This window comes from Mauremys mutica, chromosome 2, assembly GCF_020497125.1.
Source record: "Mauremys mutica isolate MM-2020 ecotype Southern chromosome 2, ASM2049712v1, whole genome shotgun sequence".
Classification (NCBI taxonomy): Eukaryota; Metazoa; Chordata; order Testudines; family Geoemydidae; genus Mauremys; species Mauremys mutica.
Genome location: NC_059073.1, coordinates 170,290,982 through 170,310,101, shown reverse-complemented (window position 1 = coordinate 170,310,101; position 19,120 = coordinate 170,290,982). Strand labels below are relative to the sequence as shown.

The 19,120-nt window shown below is 45.7% G+C and overlaps 1 protein-coding gene across 2 annotated transcripts in view; it reads right to left on the bottom strand.

The window, feature by feature from the left end:
- MAJIN (membrane anchored junction protein) overlaps positions 1 to 19,120 on the bottom strand; it is a 169,961-nt gene that overhangs the window by 19,175 nt on the left and 131,666 nt on the right. Inside the window, exon 13 of one of the 2 annotated variants that reach the window (XM_045007061.1) lies at positions 6,341 to 6,435. The exons of the other annotated variant lie outside the window; for it this stretch is intronic. Coding sequence (XP_044862996.1) covers positions 6,423 to 6,435 — 13 coding nt within the window. The 3' untranslated portion in view covers positions 6,341 to 6,422. Of the gene's footprint in view, positions 1 to 6,340; positions 6,436 to 19,120 lie in introns of those variants that run through there. 2 annotated transcript variants of the gene reach the window in all.

The following is a 19,120-nucleotide window of genomic DNA, read 5'->3' as shown; positions in this document are numbered from 1 at the left end:
ATTCTCAGGTTTTTCTGTAGTTTCATAGCTCACTGGTTTGAGCACTGGCTTGCTAAAGAGGAGGTTACTCACCCTGTGCAGTAACTGACATTCTTCGAGATGAGTGTCCCTGTGGGTGCTCCACTCCAGGTGCTGGTGCGTCCCTGCACCTTTGATTGGAGATTTCTGTAGCAGTACTCGTACTGGCCACGCACGCACAGAGCCTGCCCCACCCACTCTGAGTATACCTATTTAGTGAGCATGTGCGGCCGGTCTCCTCAGTTCCTTCTCTACAACGGAAGCTACCCCAACTCCGAAGTAGAGAGGAGGAGCATGGGTAGTGGAGCACTCACAGGGACACTCATCTAGAAGAATGTCAGTTACTGCACAGGGTGAGTAACCTCCTCTTCTTTTTCTTCTTCTTCTTCGAGAGATGTCCCTGTGGGTGCTCCACTCCAGGTGACTTAAAAGCAGTGTGTCTCAAGGAGGTAGGGACTTCGGATCTGATAGGAATGCAGTAAATAGTACAGCTCTGCCTAATCATGTATCAGAGAGAGGGCCCTGAGTAAGGGCATAGTGTTTAACAAATGTGTGTTCGGAGGACCAAGTGGCTGCTTTACAAATGTCAGCCAAGGGAACTTTACATAAGAAAGCTACAGAGGTAGCTACAGATCTAGTGAAATGAGTTCTGATGGATGCTGGAGGTGTAACTTGTTTTATCTGATAGCAGAGTCGGATACAGTCAGAGATCCAGTTTGAAAGTTTCTGGGTAGAGAGAGACAGGCCTTTGGAATGCTCCGCGATGGAGACAAAAAGTCTAGAAGAGTTTCTAAAAGGTTTGGTCCTATCCAAATAGAAGGACAAGGTCCTGCACACATCTAGCATATGCATTGTGGCTTCGAAAGAGTTTGCATGTGGTTTCGGGAAGAAGGTTGGTAGGTGTATTGGCTCATTAATGTGGAATGAAGAGTGAACTTTTGGAAGAAATTTGGGGTGTAACCTAAGGGTAACCTTGTCCTTGAAAAAGAGCGTATATGGTGGATCTGCCATAAGGGCTGCTATTTCTCCTGCCCGTCTGGCAGAGGTAATCACCACCAAAAAAGCTGTTTTCATAGAGAGGTGTAACAGAGAGTAGGTAGCTAAGGGCTCAAAGGGTTGTTGAGTTAGGCAGGACAATACTAAATGAAGGTCCCACGGAGGGGTAGGCGGTTTAATGTCTGGGTATAGGGTCTGGAGTCCCTTAAGGAAGCGCTTGGTGATCGGATGAGCAAAGACCGAGGTATTGTCGATTCTGTCATGAAAGGTCGTAATAGCAGCTAAGTGGACTCTGATGGAGCTGAAAGAAAGGCCAGATTGCTTAATGTCCAATAGGTAGTTGAGTATACGCGGGAGAGGTACGGACGTAGGAGGAAGTTGTTTAGTTGAACACCATTCTGTGAATCACTTCCACTTTCGGAGATAAGTGGTATGAGTAGATTGTGTTCTGCTGTGTAGGAGCACTCTTTGAACTTGGTCAGAGCAAGCTAGTTCGTTTTGGGAGAACCATGCAGGTATCAGGCTTTGAGATGAAGCATGGAGAGATTGGGGTGAAGAAACCGGCCGTGTTGCTGTGACAAAAGGTTCAGAATGAGAGGCAACGAGATTGGTGGTCGAATTGACATTTTGGTGCAGAAAGGGAACCACGGTTGTCTGGGCCATGAGGAGGCAATTAGGATCACCTTGGCAAGGTCTCTCCATATCTTTATCCTGTTGAGAAGTGGTATCGGGGGGAACGCATAGAGTAAGTCCCAGTGCCATGGGATTATGAATGTGTCTCCAAGGGAGTGTTTGTCCAGTCCTGCTCTGGAGCAAAAAGTTGGGGCATTTCGTGTTTTTCGCAGTTGCAAAAAGGTCTATGGTTGGGTGACCCCAAATGCGGAATATGTTGTAAATGATTCTCTCGTCTATCTCCCATTCGTGATCCCAGGGAAAGTGTCTGCTTAATTCATCCGCAGTGGTATTCATCACTCCTGGAAGATATGCAGCTGATATTCGGATGTGGTTCGCAATGCACCAATTCCAGAGCTTCATGGCCTCTGTGCAAAGCGAGTGGAAGGGAGCCCTTCCCTGTCTGTTCACACAGAACACGCAGGCAATGTTGTCTGTCATTATGCGTACACGTTGATCCTTGATTAGTGGGAGGAAGTGATGGCAGGCATTGCGTATGGCTCGAAGTTCTAGGACATTTATGTGCAGGGAGGTCTCAGTGGTAGACCATAGCTGGTAGACCATAGACTGTGTGGTGAGACATGTGGGCACCACAGCCTGTGAGGGATGCATCGGTAGTCATTATCAGAGGTGGAGTGCTCTGGAAAAAGGGGACTCCTATAAACTCCACGTGCTGGGTAGGACATAATGTGGCTTTGTTTTTGTTTATTTGCAGGCCAAGAGATAAGAAACAATCGATGGTGAGTTGTGTGAAGTGGAGAGCTTCGTCGAACGTGGAGGCTTTGAGAAGGAAATCGTCGAGGTAAGGGAATATTATGATCCCTTATTTCCTGAGGTAGGCAGTGACTACCGCTAGGTGCTTGGAGAAAACCCGGGGGGCGGTGGAAAGTCCGAAGGGTAGAACCCTGTATTGGAAGTGCATTGAGCCAAGGGGAAAATGAAGGAAACATCTGTGGGCCGGATGGATAGTGACATGAAATTAGGCATCTTGTAGGTCGAGGGCTGAAAACCAATCGCCCTGCTCCAGCGCTGGGATTATGGTGGTGAGAGTAACCCTCTTGAATTTCTGCTTTTTGATAAATTTGTTGAGCCGCCTGAGGTCGAGGATCAGTCGCCATCCTCCAGTTTTCTTTTCTGTTAAGAAATAATGGGAGTAAAAACCTTTCCCCTTGTGACATTCGGGCATGAATTCTATAGCCCCCAGTTGAAGGAGATGTTGCACTTCTTGCCGGAGGGGTTGCTCATGAGAGGGGTCCCTGAAGAGGGACCGGGAAGGTGGGTGGGTGGGAGGTAAGGAGAGGAAGGGGATAGAGTAACCAACTGTGACGACCTCTATAACCCACTTGTCGGTGGTAATGTTCTGCCATTGATAAGAAAATGGTCGTAGGCGGTATCCAAAAATAGTTGCAGGCGGTGCATGCACTGAAGTGGGAACGCTGTTTTCAAGACCCTCGACCAAGGGTTCAAATCTGCTTATTAGCTGGAGGGGGTTGAGGCGCCCCCGAAGAATTGGGGCGACAACGCTGATATCTGGGTCTCTGGTGTTGCTGCTGTTGTTGTTGTTCCTGAGACCTATGGAAATGCTGTGTATATGCAAGGTAGCATGGATGGTGGTAAGGTTGATATCTATATTGTCACCTTCTGGTTGTAGGAGTTTGGATCTCTAAGGACTGGAGGGTTGCCCTTGAGTCCTTCATTGAATGAAGTATGTCATTCGTGGTGGAAGCAAAGAGTTTGTCACCGTTGAAGGGAAGGTCTTCAATGGTACTCTGAACCTCTTGAGGAAAAGAAGAGGAGGAGAGCCATGAACTTCGGTGCATGACCACTGCAGTGGCGATGGATCTTGCTGCAGTATTGGCTGCACCGAGGGCTGCTTGAAGAGCTGTACGTGATATGATCTGTCCCTCGGAAACTAGGGCTGTGAATTGTTGTTTCTTTTGTTCTGGAATGTCTTCAATAAAGTTCATGAATTTGTTATAGTTTTTGTGGTCGTATTTTGCAAGAACTACAGTATAATTAGCAATACGAAATTGTAGCATTGAAGATGCATATACTTTGCGACGGAAGAGGTCCAAGCATTTACTTTCCTTGTTGGATGGGGTGGAGCGGAAATACTGCTGTTTGTTCCTTTGGTTGGCTGCATCTACTACCAAGGAGTTTGGCGCAGGATGGGTGAAAAGGAACTCGGAGCCCTTAGATAGAATGAAGTATTTGCGGTGCGCTTGTTTGCAGGTAGGCTGGCTTGTGGCTGGAGTCTGTCAGATGGACGTAGCAGGTTCTAAAAGGGCCACGTTGATTGGTAATGCAACCTTAGAGGAAGAAGAGGGTTGTAGGATGTCCGTTAATCCATGCTGTTGTTCAGGAACTTCCTCCAAATTAATTCTCAGTTCACTGGCAACTCTTTTAAAAAGGTCCTGGAACTTTGAGAAGTCGTCCAAGGATGTTGGAGGAGGGGGAAGTAAAGCTTCTTCAGGCGTTACTTCTGCCTCTACTGGAACAGGAGCAAGACTTGATTGATCCTGCAAGTGTGATGGTGTTGTCAGGTGTCTCATATCACTTGGGGGTCCATCAGGTTGTGGTGCTAAGCAGGTGTTGCGCCTGATTGAGGTGGAGTAGCGTGTATGTTGCCGGGGAAATGATGCCCATGGGGCCCAATACTGCCATGGTGGTGAGAAAGGCATAGGTGGTGCCATCCAGGGGTTCACACACCAGGAGGCAGGATCCCGAGAATAGGCTGTGGTAATTTTCCTATGGCCATGGTTGACAGGGGTATGAGGATGGGAATCTGGATACATTGAAAAATCCCCCCATGGTCCGGGTTCCTCCTCACTGGAGGAAGGCTGTTCAGACTCTGATTCATCCATAGGAGAGAAGCAGGCATTGAGAAGGGGTGACTGTAGAATATGTGACACTAGGAGGTCACTTGACTGCGTAAATTGCAGCGCTGAGGCAGCTGCATGAGGTGAAGGCTGAGGAGGATGAAGCTGCTGCGGGGGAACGTGGGTCTGCACCGGTGTTCTGAGCCTGGGCTCACTGGCAGATAGCGCAGCTGATGTCGATGCCAGAGCCGGTGCCACGTCATCAATATCAGCCTGCTGTGGCTCAGGCAGGTCTTGGTATGTCAGCACCGCATCTGTCACGGTGCCGAATGGTGCCAGGAGAGAGGCAGGCAACTGAAAGCCTGAAGCCTCGGCATCGGAGCTTCGTGCTGCCGCCACAGCCGCAGGCGGTTTTCGCATGGTGCCAGAAGAGCCCGGCTCGTCAAAAGTGCTCAAGCGAGGGAGTACAGGGAGAGAAACTGTGGATCTGCTTGGGGAGATCTTGTGTCGGAGGGTTTCCTTTGACGTTGACAAAAGGTGCCCTCTTTTTGAAGTTTTCTTGTGCCTCTTTGAGGCGGAGGGGCTGTGGCGGGCAGTGGAGCCAGATTCAGCACCAGGGTCTGAGGTTGATCCTAAGAATTTTTGAAGGAGGATCAGTTTTAATTTAAGTTCCCTGTCTTTCCTTGCTCTGGAGCTAAGTTTGCTGCAGTGGGCACATCTTTGGGGGATGTGGGTCTCCCCCAAACATTTTACACATTGTGAGTGTCCATCTGAGAGAGGAATAGGCTCCTTGCAGGTAGAGCAGCGCTTAAAGCCTGTGGAGCCAGGCATGTCGGAAGTGGCTGCGGCTGACAGGAATGAAGAAAAAAAAATTTTTTTAAATGGTAGAAAAAAGGGTAACTAATAATAACTAGCTACTAACTAACAAGAAACTAGCTAACTAGAAGAGTTATTGTAAGAGGAGGAAAGAAGTTCTTAACAAGTCTGCTGAGCTCCATCTCAAGCCGGGGACGGTAGAGAAGGAACTGAGGAGACCAGCTGCGCATGCTCACTAACTAGATGTACTCAGAGCGGGGGGGGGGGGGCAGGCTCTGTGCATGCGTGGCCGGTACGAGTACTGCTACAGAAATCTCTGATCAAAGGTGCAGGGACCAGCACCTGGAGTGGAGCACCTACAGGAACATGTCTTGAAGAAGAGCCCAGGGTTGTGAGCTCAATCCTTGAGGGGGGCCACTTAGTGATGTGGGGCAAAAATCAGTACTTGGTCCTCAAATCTGTAACTCATGCTTATGATTAGTCTCTTTGAAGTAAATGGGAGCATCTGGGTTTTCAGTCATTTTGATTTGTTCTGTTTAGACTGTGGAATTTGTAGGATTGAAGATAAAAGCTGACAGGATTTGGCAGGATCCTGTTTTTACCCAGACCCTTGACCCTAGACTCATCAGAAAACAAAAATCTCTAAACAGAAAAAGCTCTTGAGCTCCCCCACACACACACCTTTCACACATATAGTAAATCTAAATACTAATTTATAACTTGACAGAGCAAACAATTTTTTCATAATTCTTAGGAAGGTCAGACTAGTGCTTACTGAAAAGAGGTAAGTTACCAGTGAACAAAAGATCCAGGTGTGATCTTAACTTTGGTGAGCAGTGGTGATGACTCACTCTCTTCTTCTCAGTGTGACCTTTCACCAGTGTGTGCATACACAAACCAGTATTAAGTCTGGAACCCTTTCTCAGATACCGAAGCATAATATAGATAGTCCCACTGCAAGACAATCAGATCACTCTGAAGTGGAGCAGGTCCCTGGGTTGCTCAGACTCTGACTGTTCCTTGATTTCCAGTGCAAAGGAGGCCTGGCAGATTTCAGAGACATATGGATTCCGAGGCCAGAAGGAACTACTGTGATCATCTCTAGACTGAAGTCCTGTAAAACACAGGCATAGAATGTCCCCAAAATAATTCTGAGAGCATCTCTTTCAGAAAAAAACATCCAATCTTAATTTAACAGTCATCAGTGATGGGGAATACACTATACCCCTTGGTAAATTGTTCCAATGGGTAATTCCCCCTACTGTTAAAATTTATGCCATATTTCCAATCTGAATGTATCTAACTTCAACTTCTAGCCATTGGTTCTCTACTAGATTGAATAGCCCATTATTAAATATCTGTTCCCTGTGAAGATACTTAGAGACTGAAATCAATTCATCCCTGAACCTTCTCTTTGTCAAGCTGAAAAGATTGAGCTCTTTGAGTCTCTCACTATACAGCATGTTTTCTAATCCTTTAATCATCCTCATGACTTTTCTCTCAACCCTCTCCAACTTCTCACCATCCTTCTTGAATTGGACACAGTATTGAACTGGACACAGTATTCCAGCAAAAGTCACACAAATGCCAAGCATAGAGGTAAAATAACTTCTCTGCTCCTACTCGAGATTACACTGTTTATTGCATCCCAGGATTGCATTAGCTCTTTTAGCCACAGTGTCACACTGGGAGCTCATGTTCAGCTGATTATTCACCACAGGGTCACTGCTTCCCAAGATAAAGTCCCCCATCAAATAAGTATGGCCTAGATTTTTTCTTCCCAGAGGCCATATTAAAATACATATTTTAGCTTGTGCAGAGTTTACCAAATGATCCATATCACTCTGATTCAGTGACCTGTCCTCTTCCTTATTTACCACTCCCCCAATTTTTGTGCATCTGTAAACTTTATCGGTGATTTTGGTTTTTTACAGCTCATTGATAAAAATGTTAAATAGTGTAGAATCGATCCCTGTTGGACCCCACTAGAAACAAACCGACTTGATGAGAAGTCCCCATTTACAATTTGTGACGAAATCAGGCTGGACAGCTGTAAAAGGCTAGTGGAAGGCAGGTATATTAGCCCAAGAACAATAAAGGCCCCTTTTCCCTATAAGCTGAAAAGTGATTACCTCAGGTCAATTAGAGACACCTGAGTCCAATTAAGGGCTGCCCAAAACCTTTAAAAACTCCTCCTCCAGTGAGAGCAGGGAGGAGAGACAAGCTGCACCAGGGCTAGTGGCAGCAGGGAGATAGGCTTCTCCAGGGTGGAGGGCTACTCTTCTTCCTACAGGGGAAGCTACATAGCAGACTGCATGTTTAGGGGAAGGACTGGCACCCCAAGGCCAATAACAAGGCCCTCAGAGTGAGGGTAGGGAAAGATATTCCCCTTTGTTTTGTGTTGGAGTTGGTTTCTTTCTTTTGTTTGGCTGAGGGGCACTCCTTTGGGCCTGCCCTGTGGCGTGCCTGGAAAGTATTGCGAAATACCCTCCTGCCCACACAAGAGCAATATTAAATACTGTGCAGAATGGGGCTGACAAACATATCAAGTTAGTTTGACAGGATCTGTTTTCCATAAACCCATGTTAATTGGGATTAATTATATTACCCTCCTTTAATCAAATCCTGATGCATTATCTTGTTCGGGATTGATGTCAGACTGACAGGCCTATAATTACTCGGGTCAACCCATTGCCCCTTTTTAAAAATGGTCACAACATTCAAACTAGAAGGGCATATCGAATGGGGTCTCACAGGGATCAGTTCTGGGCCTGGTTCTGTTCAATATCTTCATCAATTTGTTTTTTTTTCTTTCCTGCAGAGCAACTGAGGCTCTATGGTGCCTTCTGATGCTGGAAGCATTATCTAAAGATAATGGCATAGAAAGTACACTTATAAAGTTTGCGGACAATACCAAGCTGGGAGAAATTGCAAGTTCTTTGGAGGATAGGATTAAAATTAAAAATGATCTGGAGAAATTGGAGAAATGGTCTGAAGAAATTAGGATGAAATTCAATAAGGACAAATGCAAAGTTCTCCACTTAGGAAGGAATAATCAGTTGCACACCTACAAAATGACTGCCTAGGAAGGAGTACTGTGGAAAGGGATCTGGGGGTCATAGTGGATCACAAGCTAAACATGAGTGAACAAGGTTATGCTGTTGCAAAAAAAGCAAACATCATTCTAGGATGTATTAGCAGGAGTGCTGTGAGCAAGACACGAGCAGTTATTCTTCCACTCTACTCCACGCTAATTAGGCCTCAACTGGAGTATTGTGTGCAGTTCTGGGCATCACATTTCAGGAAAGATTTGCAGAAAGTCCAGAGAAGAGCAACAAAAATGATTACAGGTCTAGAAAACATGACCTATGAGGGAAGATTGAAAAAAATGGGTTTGTTTAGTCTCGAGAAGACTGAGAGGGGACATGATAACAGTTTTCAAGTACATAAAAAGTTGTTATAAGGAGGAGGGAGAAAAATTACTCTCCTTAACCTCTAAGGATAGGACAAGAAGCAATGGTCTTAAACTGCAGCAAGGGCAGTTTAGGCCGTACATTAGGAAAAACTTCCTGTCAGGGTGGTTAAGCATTGGAATAAATTGTCCAAGGAGGATATGGAATCTACATCAGTGGAGATTTTTAAGATCAGGTTAGACAAACACCTGTCAGGGATTGTCTAGATAATACTTAGTCCTGCCACGAGTGCAGGACACTGAACTAGATGACCTCTCAAGGTCCCTTCCCGTCCTATGATTCTATTATTTGTTTTCTTTCAGTCTTCTGGAACTCCCTGAATGCATCAAGGCTTATTGAAAATCAACATTAACAATTCAGTGAACTCCTCAGCCAGCTCTCTTAAAACTCTCAGATGCAAGTTATTTGGACTTACTGATTTTAAAATGTCTAACCTTCGTAGCTTCTTTCTGACATTTTCTTGAGATAGCAGCGGAATGGAAAGAGTGTTATCATCACCATATGATAAGACTATGTCATCTGTTTTTTCCTCAAATACAGAACAGAAATATTGTGTGCAGTTCTGGGCATCACATGAGACCCGAGTAATTATAGGCCTGTCAGTCTGACATCAATCCCGGGCAAGATAATGCATCAGGATTTGATTAAAGGAGGGTAATATAATTAATCCCAATTAACATGGGTTTATGGAAAACAGATCCTGTCAAACTAACTTGATATGTTTGTCAGCCCCATTCTGCACAGTATTTAATATTGCTCTTGTGTGGGCAGGAGGGTATTTCGCTATACTTTCCAGGCAGGCCACAGGGCAGGCCCAAAGGAGTGCCCCTCAGCCAAACAAAAGAAAGAAACCAACTCCAACACAAAACAAAGGGGAATATCTTTCCCTACCCTCACTCTGAGGGCCTTGTTATTGGCCTTGGGGTGCCAGTCCTTGCCAGTCCTGGGCATCACATTTCAGGAAAGATTTGCAGAAAGTCCAGAGAAGAGCAACAAAAATGATTACAGGTCTAGAAAACATGACCTGGAAAACAGAACACTTCTGCCTTTTTTGCATGATTATTGATAATTCTATCATTTCCATCTAGTAATGGACCAATACTACTGTCAGAATTCTTTTTGTTCCTAATATATTTAGAAAAAACTTTCTTATTGTCCTTAACTCTGCTGGCTATAGATTTCTTTGTGTCCCTTGGCTTCCCTTAACAATTTTCTACACTTCCTAACTTCTAATTTAGATTATTATCAGCTTCCCCTTTCTTCTATTTTTTATGTATTAATTTTTATTTTTCAAAGCTGCCTTCACTTCTCCTCTACACAAGATTAGTTTTTTAACCAGCACGGCCTTCTTCCTCAATTGTGGGGTTGTGGCTTTTTGGGCAATTTCCAATTATTCACATTTTTCTGATTTAAATTCTTCCTCCCAGCTGATTTGGCTCATAATTGGTTTTCAGGTCTGTGAAACTGGCCCTATTAAAGGACCAAGTATATAAATTACTAGTCTGGACTTTATTCTGCTTGCACATGATAAATGTGATCAAATCATGATCACTTGTACCTACTTTTAGTTCTATGATCAGTTCCTCTTTATCTGTTAGGACAAGGTCTAATAAAGAAGTGCCCCATATTGGCTGCAACAGTTTGAATTAGGAAATTGTCATTTATTGTTTAGATATTCTATCAATGTTTTAATATTGGTAGCATGAGACCACCAACATATGTCACTCAAACTGAAGATCCCCATGATCACAAACTTTCCCCCCTACACATTATAGCTAGATGCATAAGGAGGCAGTCACCCTTTTCCCTCGGGCAATTTAGTGGTCTGTAGCAGATACCAACTAATACCTCATCTTGTGCTTTATCAGTTAGAACATTGATCCATAAGCATTCAAGATAACTCAGAAGAAAATTATCAGTGACTCAGATAATGCCATTTTTGACAGAGTGTCATTCCCCCTCTCATTTTGCCAATTTGACCCTTCCTAAATAGGTTATAATCACTGACTTTAATATTCCAGGAGGATGAGATTGGCAGTCAGGTCTCTCCCCCTGGATAACGAACTACAGAGTTTCTCTCTTCCCTCTTTTGTCCAGATTTGGATAGGCTGGTTCTCCTGCCTATCTGGTTGTTACAGCTTGTAGTGGGGGATTGTTTGGCCTGGGGACTAGCTTTTCTTTATGCCCAATGCCTATGGTGGCTGAGTTTTTATGAAGTTGGATGCTTCAGGTCAGCTGCACTCCTCTTGGTCAGAAGCAAAATTGAGTTTTGTTTTTTTTCTATCCTGCAGAGCAGCTGAGGCTCTATGGCGCCTTCTGATGCTGGAAGCAAACAGAGGACAGGCAAAGAGGGAGTTTGCCTGGGATTTCACACAGAGTGTTTTTTGCCTTTCAGGCTCCTGTGACCAGTACATACAACATCAGTGGAGCCTCTTAGAAGACATGGATAGTGAGCCATCAGCTGTTGTGACCTGCTCAGAATGTGCCATATTTGTCTCCCAGAGGACAGAAGCAACTTCGTCTGTACGAAATGCAAGCTGGTCTGTGTATTGGAAGAGAAGGTTAAAGGACTAGAGAACCAAGCATCAACCCTGAGTTGCATCAGAGAACATGAAGATTGTCCGGATAGAAGTCAGTGTTTGGTGCTGGAAGCACAACTTGCTGAAAAATCAGAGAGTGCAGTGCAGAATGGAGAAAAACAGTGGCAGCCTGTGGCCTCCAGAAGAAGGAAGAGGAGAACCTATGTATCCGCAATGCAGATAGAGGTGCAAAACCATTTTCAGGCTCTCTGCCCAAGTACTACTGTGGAGAAGGATTTGGAAGAGCCCTCTGAGGGAAAGGATCAGAAGGAGACTCCATCAGCCAGAAGGCATGGGATGCATTGTCCTAGGGATGGGGGTTCCATGACCACCACTCCCAAGAGGAGGAAAGAGGTGATGGTGGTCCGGGACTCCCTTCTAAGGTGGACAGAGTCATCCATCTGCCAATCAGACCGGGAGACTCGAGAAGTGTGCTGCTTGCCTGGAGCTAGAATCCAGGATGTGCCAAGGCTGATCAAGACCTTGGACTGCTACCCCTTCCTACTTCTCCACGTGGACACCAATGATACTGCCAAGAATGACCGTGCAGATCACTGCAGACTACGTGGCTCTGGGAAGAAGGATAAAGGGGTTTGAGGTGCAAGTCATGTTCTCATCCATCCTCCCTGTTGAAGGAAAAGACCCAGGTAGGAACTGTCGAATTGTGAAGGTGAATGCGTGGTTATGCCGGTGGTGTCAGAGAGAGGATTTTGGATTCTTCGTCCATGGGATGTTGTTCCAGGAAGAAGGATTGCCATGAAGAGATGGGATCCACCTAAAGAAGAGAGGGAAGAGCATGTTCACAGGCAGTCTTGCTAACCTAGTGAGGAGGTTCACTGGGGGATGGTGACCTAAGCCCAGAGGTAAGTGGGGAAGTAGGATACCAGGAGGAAACACAAGGAGGAGGGTACAAGACGGGAAACCTCCTGATTCATACTGAGAAAGCAGGGTAATTGGCTAGTTATCTTAGCTGCATGTACATGAACTCAAGAAGCCTGGGAAACAATCAGGAAGGTTTGGAAGTCCTGGCACAATCAAGGAACTATGATGTGATTGGAACAACAGAAACTTGGTGGGGTGGTTCACATGACTGGAGTACTGTCATGGATGGGTATAAACTGTTCAGGAAGGACAGGTACAGGAGGAAAGGTGGAGGAGTTGCATTGTATGGAAGAGAGCAGTATGATTGCTCAGAGCTCCAGTATGAAACTGGAGAAAAGCCTTGTTGAGAGTCTTTTGGTTAAATTTAGAGGCAACAAGGGTGATGTCGTGGTGGGCGTGTGCTATAGACCACCAGATCAAAAGGCTGAGGTAGATGAGGCTTTCTTCAGACAACTAACTGAAGTTTCCAGATCACAGGTCCTGGTTCTAATGGGGGACTTTAATCACACTGACATCTGCTGGAAGAGCAATGCAGCAATGCACAGACAATGCAGGAAGTTTTTGGAAAGTGTTGGGGACAACTTCCTGGTACAAGTGCTGGAGGAACCAACTAGGGGCCGTGCTCCTCTTGACCTGCTGCTTACAAAAAGGGAAGAATTGATAGACAAAGTAGAATTGGGTGGCAGCAGTGATCATGAGATGGTTGAGTTCAGGATCCTGACAAAAGGAAGAAAGGAGAGTAGCAAAATATGCACCCTGGACTTCAGAAAAGCAGACTTTGACTCCTTTAGGGAACTGATGGGCAGGATTCCCTGGGAGGCTAATATGAGTGGGAAAGAAGTCCAAGAGAGCTGTCTGTATTTTAAAGAAGCCTTATTGAGGGTGCAGGAACAAACCATCCCAATGTGCAGAAAGAATAGCAGAGGGATTCTCAAATTGGGTGTTGGGACCCCTCAGGGGGTTGTGAGCTTATTACATGGGGGGGGTCGCAAGCTGTCAGCCTCCATCCCAAACCCCACTTTGCCTCCAGCATTTATAATGATGTTAAATATATTAAAAAGTGTTTTTAATTTATAAGGGGGGTCGCACTCAAAGGCTTGCCATGAGAAAGTACAAAAGTTTGAGAACTACTGGAATAGCAAATATGGCAGGCGACCAGCTTGGCTTAACAGTGAAATCTTCGGTGAGCTTAAATGCAAAAAAAAAGCTTACAATAAGTGGAAATTTGGAGAGATGACTAGGAAGGAAAATAAGAATATTGCTCAAGCATGCAAGGGTGTAAGCAGGAAGGCCAAGACAGAACTGGAGTTGCAGTTAGCAAGGGATGTGAAGGGTAACAAGAAGGTTTCTACAGGTATGTTAGAAACAAAAAAAACGTCAGGGAAAATGTGGGACCCTTACTGAATGGGGGAGGCAGACTATGACAGACTATGTGGAAAAAGCTGACGTACTCAATGCTTTTTTTGCCTCTATCTTCACAGACAAGGTCAGCTCCCAGACCACTGCACTGGGCAACACAGTATGGAGAGGAGATGAGCAGCCCTCAGTGGTGAAAATCCATGGGTCCAGATCTAATGCATCCAAGGGTGCTGAGGGAGTTGGCTGATGTGATTGCAGAGCCATTGGACATTATCTTTGAAAATTCATGGTGATCGAGGGAGGTCCTGGATGATGGGAAAAACAGAAATATAGTGCCCCTATTATGGAGAACTACAGCCTCACTTCAGTCCCTGGCAAAATCATGGAGCAGATCCTCAAGGAAACCATTTTGAAGCACTTGGAGGAGAGGAAGGTGATCAGGAACAGTCAACATGGATTCACCAAAGGCAAGTCACGCCTGACGAACCTCATTGCCTTCTATGATGAGATAACTGGCTCTGTGGATATGAGGAAAGGGATGGATGTGATATATCTTAACTTTAGCAAAGCTTTTGATATGGTCTCCCGTAGTATTCTTGCCAGCAAGTTAAAGAAATATGGATTGGATGAATGGACTATAAGGTGGATAGAAAGCTGGCTAGATTGTTGGGCTCAATGGGTAGTGATCAATGGCTCGATGTCTAGCTGGCAACTGGTATCAAGCGGAATGCCCCAGGGGTCAGTCCTGGGGCCGGTTTTGTTCAACATCTTTATTAATGATCTGGCTGATGGGATGAATTGCACCCTCAGCAAAGTCGCAGATGACACTAAGCTGTGGGGAGAGGTAGATACACTGGAGGGTAGGGATAGGGTCTAGAATGGCCTAGACAAATTGGAGGATTGGGCTAAAAGAAATCTCATGAGGTTCCATGAAGACAAGTGCAGAGTCCTGCACTTAGGATGGAAGAATCTCATGCACCGCTACAGGCTGGGGACGACTGGCTAAGCAGCAGTTCTGCAGAAAAGGACCTGGGGATTACAGTAGAGGAGAAGCTGGATATGAGTCAAGAGTGTGCCCTTGTTACCAAGAAGGCTAATGGCATATTGGGCTGCATTAGTAGGAGCATTGCCAGCAGATCGAGGGAAATTATTATTCCCCTCTATTAGGCACTGGTGAGGCCACATCTGGAGTATTGCATCCAATTTGGGCCCTCCACTTCAGAAAGGTGTGGACAAATTGGGGTAAGTCCAGCAGAGGGCAACAAAAATGATTAGGGGGCTGAGACACATGATGTATGAGGAGAGGCTGAGGGAGATGGGCTTATTTAGTCTTCAGAAGAGAAGAGTGAGGGGGGATTTGATAGCAGCCTTCAACTACCTTAAAGGAGGGTTCCAAAGAGGATGGAGCTAGGCAGATGATAGAACATGGAGTAATGGTCTCAAGTTGCAATCGGGGAGGTCTAGGTTGGATATTAGGAAAAACTATTTCACTAGGAGGGTGGTGAAGCACTGAAATGGGTTACCTAGAGAGGTGGTAGAATCTCCATCCTTAGAGGTTTTTAAGGCCTGGCTTGACAACAAAGCCCTGACTGGGATGATTTAGTTGGGGTTAGTCCTGTTTTGAGCGGGGGGTTGGACTAGATGATCTCCTGAGGTCTCTTCCAACCCTAATCTTCTATGATTCTATGATTTATGTGTAGCAGTGTCTTGGTGGGAAACCACCTGCCCTGAATTGTGTGGTGCTGTATATGGGCTCCCCAGCCTATCAAGGAGACATTGGTTGTGAGAATCATTGAAGGTGTGGTATGTGTGAAAGGCACGCCCATGCACACATTGTTGGGTTGCGTCCACCAGAGTAGCGAGTCTTTGACTCTGAGTGGCATTATGAGGCATCTGTTTAGACTGTGTTTGTACAGTATGCATATAGTTCTTAGCCAGCCCTGAAGGCAGCGCGTGTTGTGCCATGAATGTAGTTGCCATCATAAGACCTAATAGTTGGAGGCAGGTCCATGCTGATAACTGTGGGCTGTTCAACACCATGGAGATCAGATTGACTGTAGTGCGGGAATCTGGTTGGTTTGGCCTCTAGAGCATCAAGATGCACTCCGATGAAGTCCAGTTTCTGCACGGGTGTCAGTGTTGACTTTTGTACATTGAGTTGTCATCTCGGCTGTGAGAAGAGGGTAATCATCATGTGTGTAATCTCTACGGCAACTTCCCAGGTGGGTGCTTTTAAGAGCCAATCGTCCAGATAGGAAAAAATTGTCACTCTCTGTTTGTGGAGGTGTGCCGCCACTACTGCAAGCACTTTGGAAAACACTGTTGAAAGGCCAAATGGCAGAACCTTGTATTTATAGTGTTCTGTTCTCAGAGTAAACCTGAGGAACCTCCTGTGTGCGGGAGGTATGGTTACGTGAAAATAGGTGTCTTGGTGGTTGACAGCCAAAAAACCAGTCCCCCTGTTCCAGTGCTGGTGGTATTGTTGCTAATGTGACCATCCTGAACCATTGCACCCTTATGAATTTGTTGAGTTTCTGAGGTCAAAAATAGGCCTCCATTCTTTTTCTGAGTTAAGAAATATTGAGAGTAAAAATCCTTCCCTCTGTGTTGTGATGGTACGTGTTCCACGGTGCCCACATGTAGGAGGTGGTTTATTTCTTGCCATAAAAGTTTTTCATGAGAGGGGTCCCTGAAGAGGGATGGAGAGGGAGTTGGATGGGGGGATAGAGATGAATTGTATCATATAGCCTGAATGAATTATTTTCAGAACTCATTTGTCCATAGTGATGGATTGCCATGCTTGGTAGAAAGGGGTCAACCAGTATCCAAAAGAGGGATGGTCAATGATTGTGTCAGCACTGAAGAATGAGGGAGATCTTTCTGGCCCTTGACCAAACTCTCAAAATTGTTGTTTTGCTGAGGGCTGATGTGATGTTGATGATTGAGTTGGAGGTTGGTGACACTTTGGAGGCCTTTGTCTTTACCTTTGCGTGTCATAGTGCCTCTGTTGTGAGGCATACAGGACAGACCTTGTACTCTGAGTGGGATAGTATTTACTCTCAGAGAGCGAAGTGTAGCCCTTGAGTCTTTCAGGGTATGAAGGGACTCATCCGTTTTTGCTGCGAACAGCTTCCATACATCTAATGGGAGGTCCTGCCCAGTAGATGGTATCTCCCTTTGGAAGCAGGACAGGTGGAACCACAAACCCTGGCACATAACTGTGGTAGTGGCCATGGAGCGTGCCGTTGTATCAGCTGCATGTAGAGATGCCTCTAAGGCAGTTCTAGCTAGGAGATGGCCCTCCAAAATGATGGACTTAAATTGGTCTCTTTTGTCCTCTGGTATGATGTCAATAAATTCACCGCGTTTAGAATAATTCGTGTGGTTGTATTTTGTTATTTGGGCAGCATGATTAGCAATCCAGAATTGAAGAATGGTGGATGAATAGACCTTGTGGCCAAAGAGACGTAAGAAATATACTCTTTGTCATATGAAGTGGATCAGGGTTGTTGTCTGCCTCACTGGTTGACAGCACTGAGTACACTGTGGGGTGAAAAAATAAGAAGGCTAGTCCTTTAGAGGGACCAAAGTACTTTTTATCTGCTCTCTTGCAGGTGGGCGGTATTGTAGCCAGGGTCTGCCATATGTTTTTGGCCAGCTCCATGAGTGCATCATTTATGGGAAGTGCTATTTTTTATGAGGAGGATATATGGAGACTGTCCAGTAATTTGTGCTGGGACTCCAAGACCTTCTCCAGAGGGATCTCTAGGGTATCTGCAATTCTTTTAAAGAGTTCTTGAAAATGTTTAAAATTGTCTGCCGCTGTGGGTGGCAGTGGTATTATGGCCTTGTCTGAGGATGAGGAAGAACTGTCGGATGTTGATGTTGTGTCTTGTTCCTGGGCCTCCTCCTGTTCTTCAAAGCTTTCTTCAGGGGACTGTGAAGGTGCAGCAACTGAGGGTGGTGGGGGAGATCTAAGCCTCTCCCTGTATCGGCTTGGGGGTCTGGTGTACTGCCTCCTGTATGCCCCAAGAGGTCCCAGTAGGGCCACTGAGTGGGGAATGGCATAGGCAGTGGCATTCATGGGTGTCAACTCTGTGGTGAGCCATAGGCTGTACAGTTGGACCCAACGCTGCAGTGGATTCAATGGGAGAGGAGTGGTGAGATAAGAAAGAATCCTCCTCTTCAGAATCTTCTTCCTCACTACAGAATGGACAAGTCAGGGGTGAAGTGGGCTGACACGGTGCCGTACATGCCAGAGAAGTATCAGTGCTGAAGAGAAGTGATTCCAGCATCGATGAGATCTGCAGCTCCACATGATATAGAAAAGGGTGTAGTGCCAATGGCTGTGGTACCAAGGTGGTTGGTGCTGGCAGTGCTGATGTAATCGTAGTTGTTGGTGCCAACATCAGAGTGCTCTGCACTATTGGGACAGGAGATGGTGCAACAACCTGAGTGGAGCGTTTCGGTGCCGCATCTTTAGGCAGGTCTGTCAGTGCCACAGTGGAGGAGATAGGTTTCTGTGCCTGCCCACTTAGAGTCACTAGCTTTAATGATACACATGGTACCAGAAGATCCTGGGGCCTTGTAAGTACTCAGCTGCAATGTGATCAGTACTGAGGATAAGGAGCAGGCCAGAGACAGCTTCTTTTTTGGCGGCTCTTTGAGGGGAGAAGTTGAAGCTCTTTTCCTCACTAGGTGACTCCCAAGGTGTTATTGATGGAGGTGGGGTTAGAAGTCTCATTGGAAGAGGAACTTCAGGACCACTTTCCCCATATTCATGTCTTTCCCTGAAGGAGTAGTAATTGCATAATACCTAGCAAATATGTGGACTGAAGACCATAACACCACTCTACAGCTGTACACAATAGGGATGTTTCCCATTAATGCTGTGGAGGCTGAGTGTGCTCTGGTTGAATGCACAGTTTCTCTGGAGGCGTGATGACTTTTGTCCCTGTAGCACATGGCAATGCACCTGGTGATCCATTCGGAAAGCTGTTGCGCTGTTACAGGAAGCCCTCTTATTTGTTCTGCATAGGAGAGAAACAGTTGAGAAGACCCCTAAAAGGACTTTCTATCTAGGAAAAAGACCAAGGCTCAATGAACATCCAAAATATGGAGCTTTTGTTCATCTTTGTAAGCATCTGGCTTTGGAAAGAGGACCAGTAAATATATTGACTGATTGAGGTGAAACTCAGATATCATTTTGGAGAGTAACCTAGGGTGTGGCCTAAAGCTGCACCTTCTCCTTGTAAAACACTGTGTACCACAGTATGTAGTTCCCCCAACTCTCTTTGTGGAGGTGATGGCTATTAAAAAGGCCACCTTGTCAAGAGATATAACAATGGCTAACAGATTGAAAGAGAGACCCATAAGGACTGATAATGACAAGTTCAAATCCCATTGTGCAGTAGGGTCTCTGACAGGCGGAAACAATCTTTCTAAGCCTTTTAGGAGCCTGGCAGTCATAGGGTTAGCAAATACAGTCCTATAGTATGGGGGTGAA